This window comes from Euprymna scolopes, chromosome 10, assembly GCF_053919585.1.
Source record: "Euprymna scolopes isolate OS-2025 chromosome 10, ASM5391958v1, whole genome shotgun sequence".
NCBI classification, from domain to species: domain Eukaryota; kingdom Metazoa; phylum Mollusca; class Cephalopoda; order Sepiida; family Sepiolidae; genus Euprymna; species Euprymna scolopes.
This window is the reverse complement of record NC_136491.1, coordinates 72,095,900-72,116,120: the sequence shown is the minus strand read 5'-3', so window position 1 is coordinate 72,116,120 and position 20,221 is coordinate 72,095,900. Positions and strand designations below refer to the sequence as shown.

Sequence of the window (20,221 nt, the reverse complement as noted above, 5' to 3'; positions counted from 1 at the left end):
TTTTTAAATTGCATTTTCACTCCAAAACAAGGCATAGTGCCACTTTGATGCAGAGGGCTACTATCTGGGACATAGTTGCAGGGACACTATTTAGGGAGTTTAGCAGCAAGATGTCTATTGGCATTACACTTGATTTTCTGCATGTCTGGAAAACACGAATCTGGAAGTAAATTCCAATCAGCAGTTCTGGGGAAGAAACTATTAGAGTAGAAGGCTTTCTGGCATCTAGGGATCTCTACTGTGTAGGGGTGGGATTTTGCTGATTGTCAGGTTTGTCGAGGGTATTTACGTCGAGGGGGTACAAGGGTTTGTAGTTCATTGGAGCATCTACTATTAGAATACTTGTAAAGCAGACAGAGGGATGCAATATTTTGTCAATGGAACAGAGGCTGAAGTCCAGCTGGCAGTTCAGGACTAATTAGGTTAGTGACTCTCTTTTGAACTCTGTCCAGGAGTGAGAGACTAGCAGCAGGTGCACCAGCCCAAATGTGATAACAATACGCCATATGTGGTCGAATGGTGGCCTTAGTAGATAGAGACGTTGAATCTCTACGGTTCCAGATGAGCATTGTCTGAAGATAACGGTTTCAATCCTACCCAAAGTCGGTCAGAGACTTACTTCGCCAAAACGTGGTGAGACGACAACAACTACAGATGGCAGTGTTTGCTGAGAATGCAGTTAGGAGATTCGAAGTTCCTATCCGGCGCGGTTACCACCTGACGAAGGCTAGAGGAATAGTTGGCTGAAACGTCATGAAACACCAACTAATAAAGATGAGAATAAAAGTCCGCAATAAATAAAAATGAATATCAATAATACTCATCTCAATAATGAATTCCGGGTTTGTATTACTGTACATATAGATTCGAAAAAGTTGTCAAAAAACAAATATAGAACAAATAAATGTTATCAAAGGCAATATAAGTTACTTTTCTACCTAACTGGATATATTTTTTGTGTTTTTATTCAGTGTAACATGTTTATTCAGCTCGAAAAACATGCAATGTTTACCGATGTATTGGAAAATTCAAAATGGCACCCGACTGTCTCTCGGAGAGGGTACGTTTGGGAAAAGGTATTATAAATAATAAACTAGACAAAATACTGTTAGAAAACAACCGAATACATGTCAACTTATGTCACGGTAACATATATTGAGCGAATTTCTAACAGTATTTTGTCTAGTTTATTATTTATAATACCTTTTCCCAAACGTACCCTCTCCGAGAGACAGTCGGGTGCCATTTTGAATTTTCCAATACATCGGTAAACATTGCATGTTTTTCGAGCTGAATAAACATGTTACACTGAATAAAAACACAAAAAATATATCCAGTTAGGTAGAAAAGTAACTTATCTTGCCTTTGATAACATTTATTTGTTCTGTATTTGTTTTTTGACAACTTTTTCGAATCTATGTGTACAGTAATACAAACCCTGAATTCCAATTAAAATAATATGATTTTTTCGTATTATGTTTTTTTTTGTTCAACTACAGATAAATATTTTTTTTTTTTATAATAAATAAATGATAACAAATACATGTTTTCTTAAATGGCATTGGCTGCTGTGATTTCATTGACTCAGTGTTTCGACACACATTGGCGATTTATGTGAACTGCCCATAAAATTCCAATGATAGTGCAGTTCTTATTCTACACAAGCACCAAAAGAAATGAAACGAAATTATTTCGTATCCAAAGAGTAATCTCCTGGTTTCACCACCAGAATAGACATAATTCTCAATCTTCAGTTTTGCAGTAAACTCTTTTAGAAAACCATGAATGGTATCCGTTTAAATTGTCAGTCAATATAGCTTCGATAGCAATGATGTATAATGATGGAAGAGTTTTTGCAACAGAACTCAGCAAACTTTATTGTATTAATTAGAACCTTTTGAAATCATATAAAACTGATTGACAAAATGAAATCAATAACTAGTTTTGAGCTAAATCTATTCTTTACTCCTATAATTTTTTTTTTTAGTGTATATATTACAAACCGTTTTTTGTATTTATTAAAAAAAAAATACAATGTTCTTATATATGGGTCGTGGAATTGCATTCATCTGCAAAAGATCTAGCCAATTTGCATATTTTTTAAACATTAATTTTAATTAATTCCCTATTAGTTTTTTCGGTTTTCTCATGGGATGATCATCTTTAGATAACTATTACGTGCAATTATATTCATGCAGATATTCTACATGATTTATACTTGCATAATATTTGCATAAAAAACTGATAGTAAACACAAACCTCTTTCTATATATATATATATATATATATATATATATATATATATATATATATATATATTTGTTAAAAAATTTTGCCTACTAAACTCCTCTGTCAGTTTTTGGTCTACAGATATGAAACTTCATACATAGGGTATTCAAACCCATGCAAAACTTTATATTTGGGTTTTAGCAAGGGAAAATCAGTACAAAAGTGTGAAAATTAAAAACATAGAATATGCCAGGTGAAGGTCGAATGACAGCATTACAAATATACATGCGTAACGTAATAGCTATTGGTTCATGTTTTAATTTTTAGCCTTGCAGCAAATATGTCTTTATAGGTCAGGCATTAACGTCTAAGGAAAAAGTAAATTGTAAGCTACACGTTTTGTTTTTTTCTCGATAGTGCTGCACGAGCCATTTTTTTTTTAGAAACTTTTAAAATCATTACTAAATGTATGTATGTATGTATGTATGTATGCCTACCTAAAACTTTCGATAAAGGCGACGGATCCTTACGATATCGGTATCATTTTTAAGCTCACCCTTCTGACGACAAATATGGAAAAATTGGCTAAAAACATTCATTCCTTCACCCTGAACTGGGCACTTTTCTAGAAAGAGGGGGTTGCTTTTTTCGCTGATATTTTCAAAAGTCATCCCCTATTTTCGATTGAGTAGCCTAAATTTAAATCTTCGTCACTTCCGGTTTGAAGATGGACGCTATGGCAAAGACGTCACGTTTTTTTTTTTTTCACATTATATTACTCCTTTGAGGTATGGGTCCGAGCCTGCCTGCCTACTACCACATTTATTTTTTTTTGCTCAACACACACACCTCCAAACACCCAGGAAACGCCGGACACCCAGGCTAGTACACACACACACACACACACACACACACACACACACACACACACACAATATATATATATATATATATATATATATATATATATATATATATATAAGAGCAAACACTTCATAAACATGTTAAAAAACACTTTGAAAAAGAGTTTAAAACATATTTAATCTGCATGGCCCCTGTGAGTGCACAGTGAACGAGGCATAAAAAAAAATGATTAAGTTCAGCATCTGCACCCCCCCCCCCCCCATTTAGCCCCCAAAGTCCCTAGGGGACGTCAAATCCTGGTGAAAATGAACAAACGGTTCAGTTTTAGGCCTTAAAATATGCAAATTTGAGTTGTGCACCATGCAAAAAAAAAAAAAAAAAATTACTAAGTCCATCATTTGCCCTGTCTCTATTTAGCTCCAAAAGTCCTCAAGGCCTTAACATATTTAAATTTGAGTTCAGCACCATGCAAAACTGCTAAATAGACATACACAGAAAATTTTGGACAAATATGGTAAAATAGTCCCAAAAATGGAGTGTTTGTTTTACCCCTAAACGAACCCCTAAGTTATCACAGAGTATAGGTTCATAGGAAATGAACGAATGATGCTTAATACCATGCAACAATCATAACTGCTAAGTGTTTGTGAATGTTCATGTTTGAAAACAGCTGATCTATATAATATTAATATAATATTACATGTATGAGCCATTGTATAACTGTTTAAAATGGCAAAATAAAAAAACAAAAAAAAGCATAGATATTTTACCTTTACTCTTTCAAGATCATTAGCATCCATGACAGTCCCTTGAAAAAATTCCACTTGTGTAAAATGCCTCTTTAGTAAACCTTCAAGCTCCAAATCAGGGAGCTGCCTGAAAAGATAATTGAAAATGATATACAAGATACATATAGTCAGGTTCCTAATGGCACAATTTTAACGTTTGTGGGAAGTTTTTGGAGATTTGCAAATCTATACATTTTTGGAAAGGTTATTGTCTAAGGAATCAGTAAACCAATGTTTGCATTTGCCCAGATGCCTATATGGCGGCCATATTGGATTTACAAAATGGCCGCCGTAAAATGTACGTTTTGTAATATCTTGGCTTCTAAATACGCTGGAACACTGATTTTAACTGCTAAACCTACATTTTCAGGGTCCAGAAAGCCACTGGTGGTAGTTATAAAATTTTCCCATATGTATATATGGCAGCCATATTGGAATTTTACAAAATGGCTGCCGTCAAATGTATGTTTTGTAATACCGCGGCCTCTAAATAAGTTGGAACAATGATTTTAACTGCTAAACCTACATTTTCAGTGTCAAGGAAGTCAATGGTCCACGTTATCATTTTATCTTTTGTACCCCCCCCTTTTGAAACACATAATCCAACATATGAGTAAAAAACTTAACAACCCTGGCAGTTAGTCAGAAAATTATTTTTATTGAAATGCCTTTTAACTGTAAACTTTGAATGTTTGTGCAACCATCTTAAACATAATTAGATTTTTGATCATAGTCTATGTATAATAATCATCATCAACATCATCATCAACATCACTTTCATACATCACAGCTTGGGAATCTTCATCGTTTTCGCACTGGCTGCTGCACCGACACATATCAGTACAAGCTAAGTCTTTAGACCTGCAGGAGCATCTGCCAGAAGAACAGTCAAATATACATTTGCATGTGATCATCTCAAGAATGGCCTTAGGGGCTGGGAGGACCTCTGTGGTCGTTGGTTTTAGGGTGCCATCCAAATCTTTGAAGTACCCATTTTCCAGGGGATCCAGTTGTGAAATCTGCAGAGCAATGGTTGCTTGTGCCCATACCCTTGCTTCGACATGGACTCTTAAAATATGCTGCTTTAGAGCTCCGGGTGTTGGAGGGAGCCTGTCACTTTCTGCCCTATGCTTGCAAAACAGATGCCATCGCAGTTCAGGGATTGTTTTTATGTTGATCCCTTTTGGCGAGTAAGCTGCACATACAAAGGATTCCAGTTTTGACAGCATTCCATCTGTCACTTCTGCTTCATCCATAAGCATTTGCAGAGCATTGACAACATCTGAGTCTGCTTTGAGGTAGATCTGTAGCCAGGTTGTCTTGCATATACGAGAGAACCTCCCTGTGTTGTCGGTCCCAGTGAACGCATGGAAGGCTGGCAAAGCCTTTGCTCTTTCTTTACCTAGAGCTCGCCACAGTGGTTCAATTTGTATAACACAAGAGGACATAGAAATGGACGTGTTTTTCAGCAATAGGTCATAGTTTGCTGTGACTAGCACTAAAACGTCCGTATCTGGAGAGAAAAATACTAACTGTGCATCAGGTGGGTTTCGCTGTGAAGCCAGCACAGCCTGGTGGATAAGCAGCGTGTCTGCTTCCTCATGGTTATTTACTTCAAAGACCAGGTCTCTGTTGCTCTTAGTGTATCCAAAAGCAGATATGATGATCAGCTTGGATGATCCCTTGTTATACTCTAGAGTTTGGGCAGCAAGATAGTCAGTCAGATCAGCCTTCGTCTTGTCATGGGAGAGGAACCTCCTCATTGGGATGTGTTTGATGTTAGTGTCATCTCTGACTTGATACTGAACAGAAGCTTTTCCTTGTCTTCGTTTTTCTCTGGTTGCACTTTTCAGAGAATCTGCTCGGTATGTGTCAAAAACGAGGATGATTTCATCATAATCTCGTGTTAGTTGCATCAGTCTGTCATTGAAGCAGCTACTCAGATCCTTGAGTGTCACTAGAGTCGCTGGTTTCTTGCTCAGCTCCTGCACAACCACCATGCCATCCACCAGTGCTATCTTCCGACTTGGCTGACCAGTAGATGTGGGCTCTGTAAATCCTGTATACGTTGCATCTTGGTGGGTAGAATTTCCAGCTTGAGGTGACTGGTCTTCATGGGGCATGTCTTCTCTTGTCAGCTTCTCAAGTAGATGGATTAACTTGGACTTGTTGTAGCATGGCAGCATTATTCCATCAGGGGCAAACAGTGCTCTTGGTGTCAGAGTGAATTCATGATTTCCTATGGCCTCTTTCTGGTTGATGTCTCGGCTTGACCTGGCAAGTACCATCAGCTTTGCAAACAGGTCCTTGGTCTCCTTCAGATCCACAGTATTGTCTCTGAGTTTCACTGTAATCTTCTTGTTCCCAGAAAGGAACATCTTGTTGTTCTCTTTCTTCACAGGGGCCCAGAGGCTGACATCTCCATTGATCCGTTCTGACATGTAATCCTTATACAACTTCTGTCCAGTGACATCAATATTCAAGATCTGTGATACATACTCATCTGGGATGTAGGCATTAGTGATCACATTGTACAGCTTTTCCACTAGTGGTAAAGGGGTTTCCATGGCTGAGCAAGGCTTCCTTGATCTTGTCGACTGTACCATGTGCCCTCTTGACTGCACTTGGTCCAAGCTCATGATGCTCTGTGATTCTGTCAGCTTCCATGCCAAACTGACTCTTGAACTCTTTTGACAGACGTGAAAGTTCTGGTGTGGCCAGAAAAAATCTCTGTCTAGCATTGGCATTGTTGGAGATGCCTATTATGCCAGAGCTAGTCTTCATCAGTTTGTTCAGGTGTTCACATGCATGGTCTGCCCCAACAGACACGAAGGGAATGACACTTTCCGTGACTGATATATTGCCTGCTCGTAATTCCTCCCATGTATGAGGGTGATTGCTTCTCAAGTCATGCATATCTGCAATGTATCTTGGCCAAAGTCGCTTATACTTGATGCGGTCCATGGCAAAGAACAGTTTGCTAAGTGCTTCTCCAGCTTGCAGATGGAGTTCCAGGTCAGCATTTCGAGTTGCTGCTACAAAGAACAGAATTGCTTCCACCCAATCTAGGTACCTCATCATGGCCTTGAACATTGCATTCTGGGATTTCTGTTCCTTCCATTTTTTAAATGCTGTGATGACCTCAGCAGTGGTCAAGGCTTCCTGAAGGGTGCTGTTTGCTTGCTTCACGGATTCAGCCTTCGTGTCTTTATCCTCAGAGCAAGCAGCTTCTACTCCTTCTGCTGCCGTCAGGCACACATCTTTCAATTGTGGGTTGTCCTTGAAGAACTCCTCCAGAGCCATTTCATAGAGTGCTATGTATGAGTAGATATGGGCATGGAGAGCTCGCTTGTAGTGTGTGCATTTCAGGATTTGCCTTGTCGTGGCAGGACCATACACACCTGCTTCCACCCAGGCATCATCTATGCCTGAGTTCTCCATGGAGGCACCAAGTGCTCTGAGGGCAGCCATTATGACATGCAGTTCACCCAGTCTGGGAACAACCATTTGTTTCAAGTCAGGTCTGGCATCTAGGAGCTGCACCACCTTCTCATAAAGAGCCATGTCAAAGGTAATGACTGTGGGGTGATCTTCCCCAACTGCCAACTTTCTCAGCTTATTTGCTTGTACGATCACAGTTAGTAGAGTTGACCACTCGTGTGCCACCTCAGGGAGTAGTGGCAAGGCTCCAACCTGTGTCAAGGGAAGGCTTTCAGACAGCAGTGAGTTGTATCCTGCCCAGCCTGGAATCTTGCTGGAGGTTTCTCGAGGTTTCATTCTGGATAAAGCAGATGCAACAACCCATCCAAGCTGTGTCAGCTGATAGGATTCTGAGATCCCCTGGCCAATGGCAAACTGTTCTGACCTCTTGGTAGCCTGTGGTTTGGGCTTATTACAGTGAAGCATGTCTACATGATAGGGTGTGACTGATATACTCTTTGCATCACCTATAATCAAAGGTTCTGCAACAGGTTCTTTAGAAGGGTCAACTTTCTGGTACACTGCTGTGATGGTTCCGTGGGTGGTTCCCTTCCCATCAGGAGTATCCTCTGCAAAATCTGTGTTATCTACGGCGAAAAACACAAAGGTCCCCTTCTTCAGGAATGGTGGTACATAGAGGCCATGGTATGCTCTGGTGTTTTCTACAACAGCATTTGACAGAGCAGTTTCCATGAGAAGGACACGGCGATGTGAAATAGCGTAGCCATGAGCATTGAGAAGATTCAACAGCTTCTTGTTGCGTGTGTCATGGTGGACAGTCAGTGCCAGTCCCAGAACCTGAGAATTCCCTCGTGAACGGGGTGACTTAAATGCTGATTCATTGCTTGGCTTGTACCTTACCTGTTTACTGGATTTGAACCCATACATGATATTCTGGCTCACCGTCAGTGTTGCTCGGTCAACATCTTTAGTTCTCTTTACAGTTTCCAGCTTTTCAGCAGGCCCAACCATTATCCAATGGATTAAGGTGTATAATTCAGCTGGAACATCATTATTGTCACTAGATACCTGCATGACATTTCTTTCCTTGGGCTCTTTGAAGGTTACAATGCTTTTCCTTATCACCTGTGCTGCTTTGTAGATTGTCTTCATGCTGTTCTCCTCCTTACCAGTTGTCATTGAGGTATTAACTATGTCCTCTTCACATGCATCTGGGGAGTAGAGGACAGTTGGCTTCCTTATGTTTGGTCGAACAGACTTCAGGTGTGGCAAATAAGTAAGGATCCTTTCTTTCAGCCATTTTCTACTTCAAAAACTTCCGAACAAAGCATATTAACATAAGTCGTTTCAATATCATCCATCTCAAGGTATGCTTTGTTTTTTGTTTCTACATCAATAAGATTTACCAGCTCAAGCAGACTCGCCTTTTGTAGAAAGGGTTCTTCAGCAGTTTTTCTAGTGTTAGTATCTCGAAGAGCATGGAACACATTTTGGGTCCAGCAAGCTTTGTGGTATAGGGCATCAATTGCATGTGCATCACCTGGTGATATGCAGGTGTTCAGCCTAGTTTTCAGTGCAGGATTATGGGACCTTTCCACAGCATCTTTGAGAGTTTTACCTGCATTCTCAGTCCTGATCTGGTACAGTTGTTGGCCATTGTCCTGTTGGCAGAAGAAGCACTCTTTCTTATCCAGTGGACTTGTATGTGATCGTGTGAATGGCAATGCAGAACCAGATGTAGAGGTGTCTGGAACAGCCTCTTCTGTAATTCCTCTTTTCTGCCCAGGCTTTTTGGCAGTGTAGTGTCCTGTAGCTAAAGCGTGTGCGATGCGATCTCTTGCACGTTGTATTTCAACTTTGTTAGTTGCACTCGAATGACATGAGCGATGCCAGACCGCCCTCTCTTCACACAATGTTTCTGGTGTGCAGTTCTGCAATCGCCTTTGGATTTGGATATAGTCCCCATCATTCAAACTAGCCCTCTCTAGAATTACTTGCAGTACGAGCCCATAGGACTCTAATCGAGGATGTTGCACCAAGACTTTCTTTTTATGATCAGACTGGCAGAGAATGCACTGCTTCCAGTTAATGGACTCCTTGGTTTGACATGCTTCCTCTCTACTTTGCGACTCATCACTCATGCCTCACCTACAGACAAAGAGAGAATTACAGTAATTTTAGAATAGCAATACAAAAACTACAAGTTCTCAAAGTATCAGAGGTAAATTAACAATTTGAATTAGTGATATAAAAGCAAGATTTTTTAGGAACAGCTGAAATATGAATTTATAAATGATACATATTTTTTATTACAAAGATATTGCAATAAAACAACACCACATCAGTTTGAACCCAGTTATGCATCTAAAGGTTAATGTTAAAGATGTTGTTGCTTTATAACTACCACCATTGGATTCTATGACCCTGAAAATGTAGGTTTAGCAGTTAAAATTAGTGTGCCGACTTATTTAGAGGCGAAGATATTAAAAAAACGTACATTTTACAGCGGCCATTTTGTAAATTCCAATATGGCTGCCATATACACATCTGGGAAAATTTTGTAACCACCGCCATTGGTTTCCCTGGCTCTGAAAATGTAGGTTTAGCAGTTAAAATCAGTTTTTCAGCTTATTTAGAAGCCGCGATATTCAAAAACGTACATCTTATGGCGGCCATTTTGTAAATCCAATATGGCCGCCATATACGCATCCGGGCAAATGCAAACATTGGTTTTCTGATTCCTGAGACCAAAACCTTTCCAAAAATGTATAGATTTGCAAATCTCCAAAAAGTTCCCACAAAATTACATTAGGAACCTGACTAATATGTGTAAACATTACTTTAATAAAATAATGCTTCAGTTGCATTCGCAGCATTCAAATCATTTGACATGCTAAAGTTGTGCTGATGAGATATTTTGATATCAATAAACGCCTATATTGTCTCAAAAATTACCTTACATAAAACTGCTGTGTATATTGAATGCTTAGAACGTATATAAATGAATATGTCATTAATTTTTACCTAATATCTTCATATATATATATATATATATATATATATATATATATATATATAGAGAGAGAGAGAGAGAGAGAGAGAGAGAGAATAAATGACAAAAAGTTATAAATAAGATAATAATAATTGGAAGAGAAGCTGCAGTTACCTTTATATTTTTCCATTATGCCATATTGAATATATATATATATATATATATATATATATATATATACACACACACATTGTTATTTACTATAATAATTATAAAATACCAACAGACACTAGTGTTTCATCCTTTCGGGAATTATCGGTGCAGGGTGTCACGATTAGCGCCAGTCAAGAGACTTGAACCCTGGAAACTTAGCAAGGAGCCCAACCACTAAGCTACCGTCAACCGCAAGAAATACACTTGAATTTATTCTTATTAAACGCTTTTAACGTCAGTCAGAGTGATCTTATCATTATATGACGATCTATGCATATATATATATATATATATATATATATATATATATATATATATATATATATATATATACACACAGGGTGCGTCTGGTATTTGAAAACATCACTTATTTCATCTCTTTTATCTATTATTTATCTTTTACTTTGTTTCTTTCAGAAAATTAATTATGGCAGATATTAATATAACTCAGGAAATGAAAAGACAGGCTGTAATAGTTGCAATAATGGCAGAACACAGTGATTTGCAAATAGCACAATTTCTAAAAGTTGCCCGATTGTTTGTCTTTAAAGTTCCCAAAGAATTAGAGGACAAAAATAGCCCAATTTCTCCAGTCGCTAAACGCAAAAAGCATCAACAACGCTCTGACAGCATAAGAACACCTGAATTTGTTCAAAGAGTTCAGAACATCATTGATGAGAGCCCTCAAAAGTCAATGAGGTCAATTGCAAAAGATCTTAATGTCTCAGAAGCCACAATTCGTAGGACTTGTCATGAAAATCTTCGATACAAGTCGTATGTGATGAAGAGAGGCCAGTTTATCTCCGAGACCACCAAAGAAAATCAGTTGGTAAGATCCAAGAGGCTTTTAAGCAAACTGAAGCATCCTGCTGAGCAACACATTCTTTGATTTACCAAAAGGTAAACTGAAGAAATGACAGATGCTTATGCGCTGACCAACAACTGTTATGGTTTTGGGGGTTAGGGTTAGCAATGAGGGACATGTGATGCCACCACATTTCTTTCCACAAGGAGTAAAAATCAATTCTGCTGCTTACATTGAAGTCCTGAGTACTGTTGTGAAGCCTTGGATTGATAGAGTAAGAAATGGAAGGTCCTGCATCTTTCAACAAGACTCTGCACCGGCACATAAAGCTCAGAAGACACAAGAATGGTTAGCAGAGAATATTCATGATCACATTACCACAAATTTGTCGTCTCCAAGCTCTCCAGACCTAAATCCGTTGGATTATTATGTGTGGGGCTTTGTTGAGAGAGATGTTAGTAAGCATCCTCATAACACTAAAGATTCTCTGAAAGCATCCATAGTCAGAGTGTTGTGGTTGCAAGGTTGAACAATAATTAGTAAGGAAATACAATGAAGACGCAAACAACAAGATAACGCAATAATAAGTGTATTAAAGAAAAGGTATATTTACAATATGTACAAATGACGGTGTCGAGTCAGAGAGTCTTGGTGGGAGGACATGTACGCTCTTCGGCGTCACTTCCGGTGGCATTTGAGTAAAACACACCAAGGCCAACCTAGGCTTGCCATTTATAGTGTTATGTTATTCGCATATGCAAATAAGTGGTTGCCACCACAACACAGAGTAATGCAGGATATCGACAAGGACCATCTTAAACGTTCCTGCCAATGGTTTAGGTCTCGAATAGAAGCTGTAATTGATGCTGAAGGCGAGTTTTTTTTAATAAAGTAAAAAAATATTTTAGTTTATGTATAATAAAGTGACTTTTTCTAATACCGATGTTTTTGCTTGTCTTTTTGATCATTTTTAAAAAGGAAATATATGTTCTCAAATACCAGACGCACCATGTATATAAATCTTCATTCATATATATATATATATATATATATATATATATATATATATATATATATATATATATATATATATATATATATACTTGTTTATTGTTATATAAACATGGTCACGAGTTCATTGAACTTTTGAATAGTCAAGTCGCTGCCTGATGATATCTGTTGTTTGATTGAAACAAGTGGCTATTTGTAGCAGCAGGATGTGACCATGTTTATATAACAATAAACAAGTATTATCAGCTCTTTTTATTGAGCACTATCTAACAACCTCGTTGAATTCCTTAGTCCATTACTTTTGAATAAAAAACCCGAGTATATATATATATATATATATATATATATATATATATATAAATAAATAAATCTTTATATATATATATATAAATCTTTATATATATATATATATATATATATATATATAAATCTTTATATATGTATATATATATATGTGTGTGTGTATATATATAAATCTTTATATATGTGTATATATATATATGTGTATATATATATAAATCTTTATATATATATATATATATATATAAATCTTCATATGTGTATATATATATATGTGTATATATATATAAATCTTTATATATATATATATAAATCTTCATATATATATATATATAAATCTTCATATATATATATATAAATCTTCATACATATCTCTATATAAATAAAATGAACTCATTTTTTCCCGTCTGATTTTGACCTTAATAGGATTAGAAATCAAGATATTTCATGCAAATATAATATGCACAAACGGCAGAACAATATCTGAGGTGTGTTATAGGCTTATTATTTCTCAAATTCCTCGATAGTCTTAGATTTCTATACTTTTTCTGCTGAGAAGTCACGGCCAAAATCGGTTAAGATCAATGGAAGTGGTAAAATATTTTCTCTCTTATAAATTCCTCCTCCCCCTGCCACCACTTAACACCGTTTGGGGATCGTTCACAAGGAACAGTTGAGAAGAGAACGCCGGTTTGGCTTCGTAGTTCTTTCATGTGAAGTTATTTAAAATCACTAAACTAAGCTGCAGTGCTCTGTGGCGTAGTGGTTAGCATGCTGGACAATTCACATTATATTTTCACGTTCGCACTGACCTACCGTAGTCGTTTTTTTTTTTTTTTTTCCTAAACAACTGGAATGGACTTTTCTTGATGGCCGAACTGTTAACGTTGCAGATGTTTTTTTTTGTGTTTTTTTTACACTTTATTTTCCTACTTTTACTCATGACTCCGGGTTTGATCCTTCCTACTTACCTACCATAACATTTTTTAAAACTCCCCCCCCCCGTCCCGGAAACAAACACTCGGGCAACCCCGCTAGTATATATATTTATAAATCTTCATACATATACATATAAATCTTTATATATGTATATATATATGCGTGTGTATATATATATAAATCTTTATATATATATATATATATATATAAATCTTCATACATATATATATATATATAAATCTTCATACATATATACATATATATAAATATATATAAATATATATATATATATATATACACGTATACGTATAAATCTTCATATATATATTCTATGAGTGTACATCAAACGGTGTGAATGTGCACAGAGTTTCCACTTATGTGGCCACCACCCCAGGGGCCTCATCTCTGTAGGTAGGAAAGAGTGGTGTAACCCATCCAAACTTCCCTTTCCCCATGGTAGGTTATCCTGCCAAATTTCGTAGCTCTATGTGAAACGGTATGAACGTACATAGGGCTCCCCCCTCTCTCTTATAAGTGACCCACTTGCCCCATTTTATCATACCCATTTTAGATCCTTGACACCTCTCCGATCATTGTATGTGATCAGCTTAGTATAATAGTAAACCATAGCAAGCCTATTCATGTACAGACAGGCAGACACACAGACGTTGAGCTTTATTATATAGAAGGGGCGTGCAATAAGTAATGCCCCTGACCCACTTCCAGTTGTCTGATATAGCTGAAATTTTGCATGTGCAATGATTTATATCTCTATGGATTATGTGGCAAATTACAGCTCTGAACTAATTGTGGTTTCTGCTTTACAGGTGTTTGAACTGAGTCAGATGTGAAATGAAGCATGTTGAATGTCGAGCAGTGATCCGGGTTTTTGTATTTGAAAGGACACACACCACAGGAGACTTTTGATGAAATGAAAGAAAATTATGGTGATAATGCTCATCATATGACCTTGTAAAACGCTGGCATTGTGAATTAAAACATGGCCGGAAGTCTGTGGAAACAGCTCTCAGACCTGGTCGCCCCCCTTCTACCATTGATGAGGCATCTGTCTGTCAAGTTGAGGCTGCCATTTTGGAAGATTGGCGCATTACTATTCGCCAAATAGCCCAAGATGTCAAGATCCATGATAGTTTCCACAGACCATAGGGTCTGTGGAAACTATCATTCATGACCATTTGCATATGCATAAGGTGTCTGCCAGATGGATTCCCAGGTTGCTCACACCATTCCAGAACCGAGAACGCGTTGAGTGCTCGAGGATGAATTTAGAGATGTGCCAAGAAGAGTCAAAGTTTTTCAAAAGACTGATTACACAGGATGAAACCTGGGTCCAATGATCTAGAGACCAAAGCCCAGTCAATGCAGTGGAAGCACTTGGACTCACCACCTCCAAAGAAGGCAAGGGTGCAGCCCTCCGCTGGCAAGGTCATGCTTACAGTCTTCTGATACTAGGACGGAGTAGTGATGACAGATTTCCTGGCAAAGAGTACCACAATTACAAGAGTCTACTATGCTTCACTTTTGAGGAAATTAAGGGAAGCTATCAAAATCAAGAGGTGGGGCAAGATCAGCAAAGGTACCCTCCTCTGCAGGACAACGCTCCGGTCCACAACTCGCATGTTGCCAGATCAGAAGCACGGGCATGTGGTTATGAAATCCTTCCCCATCCTCTCTACTCTCCATACCTTTCACCCTCTGACTTTCACCTCTTCCCAGCCATGAAGTTGTTTTTGAAAGGAAAGCGTTTCCCAGATGATGCAGCCTTGATTTCTGAAGTCACATCGTGGTTGGAGAACCAACCTGGGGTGTTCTACAAAAACGGTCTCTAGAGCTGCATCAAACGATGGGAGAAATGCATAACTCTTGGTGGTTTCTATGTAGATAAAGACTAATAACTATGCCAAGTTTTGTTGCTCTACTGCTATGGGAAGTGGATCAGGGGTATTACTTATTGCCCGCCCCTTGTAGATATATAAAATGTGCAACAGAGAAGAAAAAAGACAGAAAGATATATATGAAATGTGCAATAGAGAAGGAGAAAGGGAGAGATAACAGGAGGGGAAAACTTAGTGATAAATAAAGAAAATAGATAAAGAAAGGTTAATAGAAAAATATGAATCCACATTTGACTCTAGTAAAATGATAGAAATTTGTTTTCAATAGCTTTTATCCTCAGAAGAATCTATTTAGCCCCTCTACTTGCCTCCCCACGAGGACAAAGTTAGGCGCAAGATTGGTTTTTAATGTGGAGAAAATCCAGTTCCCTACAAAGGGACACTCTGGATTGGAACAAAATAAAAGATTGCTTCAGTCTGGAAGGATTTCCCCTTCACTGAGCAAAGACATAAAAGATCAAGTGCAGCCAGAAGGCCAATCCAGATCAGATCACTCTGCATCTGAAAAAGCTCACCAGCCATATTAACATTTTTAATCTCTTTCTTTTTTTAAACAATCTTATAATCAAAGCTTCACCACAAAACGTTTATACATCATAAAAGCAAACTTAAGTAAGAAAATACTTACGTATCAATAAAAACTATTTCGACATCTACATCTTCTCGATCTTTGTGTAAAAAATCTTTCAGAAAGTTTGAGACTGAATCATACGTAATATGGCCACATACCACAATATGTCTGAAAGCAAAGAAAATTAATTTCATCAATAAACAATGGCAGATCTCTTTTATAGTATAATAGCGGGGGTGCCCGGCATTGCCCGGGGGTAAAAGAAAACAAAAAATTTGGTAAGGAGGTAGGCTTGAACCCAAAGCCTTGAGGTGAATTGAGAACTTACCATGATGCTACACGGGCAGAGAACTGAGGAAGGATGAAATTAAACGTTTAAAAAAGCAGGTGGTTAAATAAACGTCAACGTTTTCTAGGTCAAACATCACGCAATAGTAGTAGTATTAGAGAAAATGAAATCGCAGCACAAATTTTGTAACATAAAAGTTGCTGAAATAAAAGATACAGATGACGTCGTTTCGTAAATCAGACATATTATAATCTAGGGAGTATATAAAAAGTTTTAAGGAACAGTGCCCCCCCCCCCGACCGACCTCCTCCCCTCCCAAAAAAACCTTTGGCGGACATACAAAAAAATGCACGCAAACACACACACACACATTTTCGCTTTTATATTATAGATTACCACATTCGGTTTAACATTCATTTTACATACTGGCATGTGTTGGACAGCTTTTAGAAATTGACTTCCAAACTAACCTATCTCTGGCAAGGTCTTTATTTATCCCTCTTTCATCCTTATCACTTATCATTCCTCCTATATTTTCCTTGCCCTTCCCCAGTGAATTATTTAATCATGTTTGACACACCGATTCCCACCAGATCACTAAAGTTAAGCAACGATAAGCCTGGCCAGTATCAGATGGGTGACATTTGGAACTTCCAGATGCTGTATGCACTCTCTGCTTATCTCGGCATTGTTTCCAGTCATCCTGGACTTCTCCTTGCCACTGGACTCAAGCAGTGCTGATTCAGGAGAGGTGTAGTTGGAGATTGCGCAACCCTTGCCACAATTTTCTTTGATATTTTTTAATCACGTTGACACACCGGTTCCCGTTAGATCACCGAAGTTAAGCAACGTTGAACCTGGCCAGTACTGAATAGGTGACCATTTGGGATTTCCAGGTGCTGTATGTGTTCTCCGCTTATCTCAGCATTGTTTCCAGTCGCCCTGGACTTCTCCTTGCCACTGGATTCAAACATGTTTGAAGAGGAACATTATAATTTTGTGATCACTAAAGTTAAGCAACGATAAGCCTGGCCAGTATCAGATGGGTGACATTTGGAACTTCCAGATGCTGTATGCACTCTCTGCTTATCTCGGCATTGTTTCCAGTCATCCTGGACTTCTCCTTGCCACTGGACTCAAGCAGTGCTGATTCAGGAGAGGTGTAGTTGGAGATTGCGCAACCCTTGCCACAATTTTCTTTGATATTTTTTAATCACGTTGACACACCGGTTCCCGTTAGATCACCGAAGTTAAGCAACGTTGAACCTGGCCAGTACTGAATAGGTGACCATTTGGGATTTCCAGGTGCTGTATGTGTTCTCCGCTTATCTCAGCATTGTTTCCAGTCGCCCTGGACTTCTCCTTGCCACTGGATTCAAACATGTTTGAAGAGGAACATTATAATTTTGTGAAGTCTCTTTTCATCACCTTTGTCCAGACCAACAAGATTTAAAATATGGTGAATGCCAGAAGCATCAAAGACCAATCAAATTTTTCTTTTTTACTTGGAAGATTACCACTTATCAAGGCTCGGAGGACACTCTAGAATAAGGGTTAGTGTTAGGTGGATAGTGAGATAACAAGATCAGTCATGGTGGAACTTAGATAAAGCTAGATTATGTAAGAGGATGGCTCAATAAGAATTTATTCACATTGGACTTGAAGTCAATAGCAGAGTGGCATGGTATATCCACACAGAACTCGAATAACAAGATTTTGAGCTATTTACTTGTAAAATTCATACCATTCAGAAGTGATGGAAATCTTTGTACTTCTAATCATTTTATTTGCTATTTTTTAAAAAGTTTTAAATGACCTCTTCCTCAAATACTACCCATAAAATCATTAATAAAATCTTTTCTGCAATCAAACCATATTTTGTCCAAATAAACTTAAGTCTATGCCTGACTTGTTCACCAGGTTGCAGTTCAACAGTTTTTGTTTAATTGTCATTCAATGATAATCCCATCTGGATACAATGTACAAAATTGTCAATAACTCCAACACACTCCTCTCTTGTCACTTTTCTTATTTTGGTTGTGATAACCTTATTCACCTCGGGTATAGTCTGGAGATTATTGTATTATCGTTGAGATAAACTCCACAGATAAAAAATCTGGGAAGGGAATTAATATACAATGAGTGTGAATCCTATTTAAGATCACACCTTCTACTGATGAGCTGAAAGAAAAAGTGTCCCCCATATTATTAAGCAGTGATAAAAGGAAGACAGACATTCATGAGTAAAACCTGGTGGACATATTAGACATAGGTTGTAATTTATTTGTACCAAATATGATTGGATTGTAGAAAGTATTATGAATTTTATTAACGATTCGATGGGTGGCATTTTTGTTTGGGTCACCTTGCATTTTACAGCATGCTGAATAACAAATGGCCCAAAACAATATCTTCATCCATTACATGGCTGAGAGTATTAATTATCACAAAAGCGAACAAGTGTTTAATATCAAATAAATATCATTTTGTTGTTGTTCTTTTATTTGTTTTCGTTCTGAAAAGAGAGAAAGAAAGAAAGAAACGTTTACTTTTTGCCTCTTTCTTTTTTATAAGTTCCTCCATACTTCTGCCTCCTGCCAATAATCTCAGCGATCTCTGGGATGAAACTTGCAAAAATACCCTAGAAGAGAAAACAACATGATTTGAAATTATTTTTTTTAAATAATAATTTTTTTTTAAATAATAATAATTTTTTTTAAATAATTTTTTTAAAATAATAATTATTTTTTTAAAATAATAATATTTTTTTAAAATAATAATAATTTTTTTAAAAATAATAATTATTTTTTTAAAATAATAAAGCCACTTTTTGAAGAAATAGAAAATGGTGCGATTTCATTATGAGAGGTTCAATCAAACTCTTTTGTTTTGACAACAGAGAAGCATAATGTTCAAGTTAGTGAAGAACTATAAAGAGATGATGACTCAACAAAATACTTGTTTCTTTGGAAGAGTTGGTGTTAGGAAGATATCCAGACATAAAATTTTTGCTTCAAACAAACTATGACTGTTCTAAGTAACGAACAGCCTACAAAAACAGACCCGTGTAAACCATGAAAATCTGTTATACAACTGGATAAGAAGAAGCAATGAATCACTCCTATTGTTGCAATATTTTGGATATCATAAAAAGGGTATGATTAAAAAAAAAATGGAAGGTTCTACTTCTAGACACTAGCGATAGGGACTGACCAATCAAATGATGCCACATTCTGCTACGAACCAATCAAAGCGGAATTGCTCCATAAAAATATTGAATCTTCTAGCATTCCCGCACATAATTTTTTTCTGTCCACATGAGAAAGATCTTTGCTTTTTGCTTACAAAATTTTTGAAGTCCAAGACTTATACAGAACAGCTACCCACCAAAACTGTTTTTCATCTCCAGGACTTGTACAGATTAGCTACCCATTGGAAACTTTTCTGAAACTAAACATGGCTTTCAATTCAAAACTATCAAGGTTCAAAAGCCACTCGAGGATAAGGGTTAATGAGATAGAAAACTTTGATGAGAAGATCGGAAAAGATCAATAGAATAAACAAAATTTGATTACTTAAGAGGACGTCTTGACAAATAATTGTTGACGTTGGATTTGAAAACGACTATGTTGTAGTCAGAAGAGAAACATTCACATTGTATTGTGTTCCACTGATCAGAAGTTTTTGAAAAGAAACTTTTTATGGAAATTTCGTTTGGTCTTAGGTACATAGATGAAGAAAGAAAAGTTCTTTGCAGCCATGGTTACAAAGCTTTGATAATGGATTATCATGTTATGGTGTGAGTCTACCGGAAAATACCAGAAAACACCGGAAAGTAAAATAGTCGATTATTTTGATTGTAA

At 37.3% G+C, this 20,221-nt stretch overlaps 1 protein-coding gene across 13 annotated transcripts in view; it reads right to left on the bottom strand.

Moving 5' to 3' along the window:
- The window catches only part of LOC145286100 (calcium-activated potassium channel slowpoke-like), a 561,744-nt gene that overhangs the window by 178,918 nt on the left and 362,605 nt on the right, over positions 1 to 20,221 (bottom strand). For all 13 annotated transcript variants that reach the window (XM_080134779.1, XM_080134782.1, XM_080134785.1 and 10 more), the window contains exons 8-10: positions 18,908 to 18,999; positions 16,127 to 16,237; positions 3,864 to 3,969 (exon numbers count right to left, since the gene is read on the bottom strand). In XM_080134779.1, coding sequence (XP_079990905.1) covers positions 3,864 to 3,969; positions 16,127 to 16,237; positions 18,908 to 18,999 — 309 coding nt within the window. The remainder of the gene's footprint in view (positions 1 to 3,863; positions 3,970 to 16,126; positions 16,238 to 18,907; positions 19,000 to 20,221) is intronic.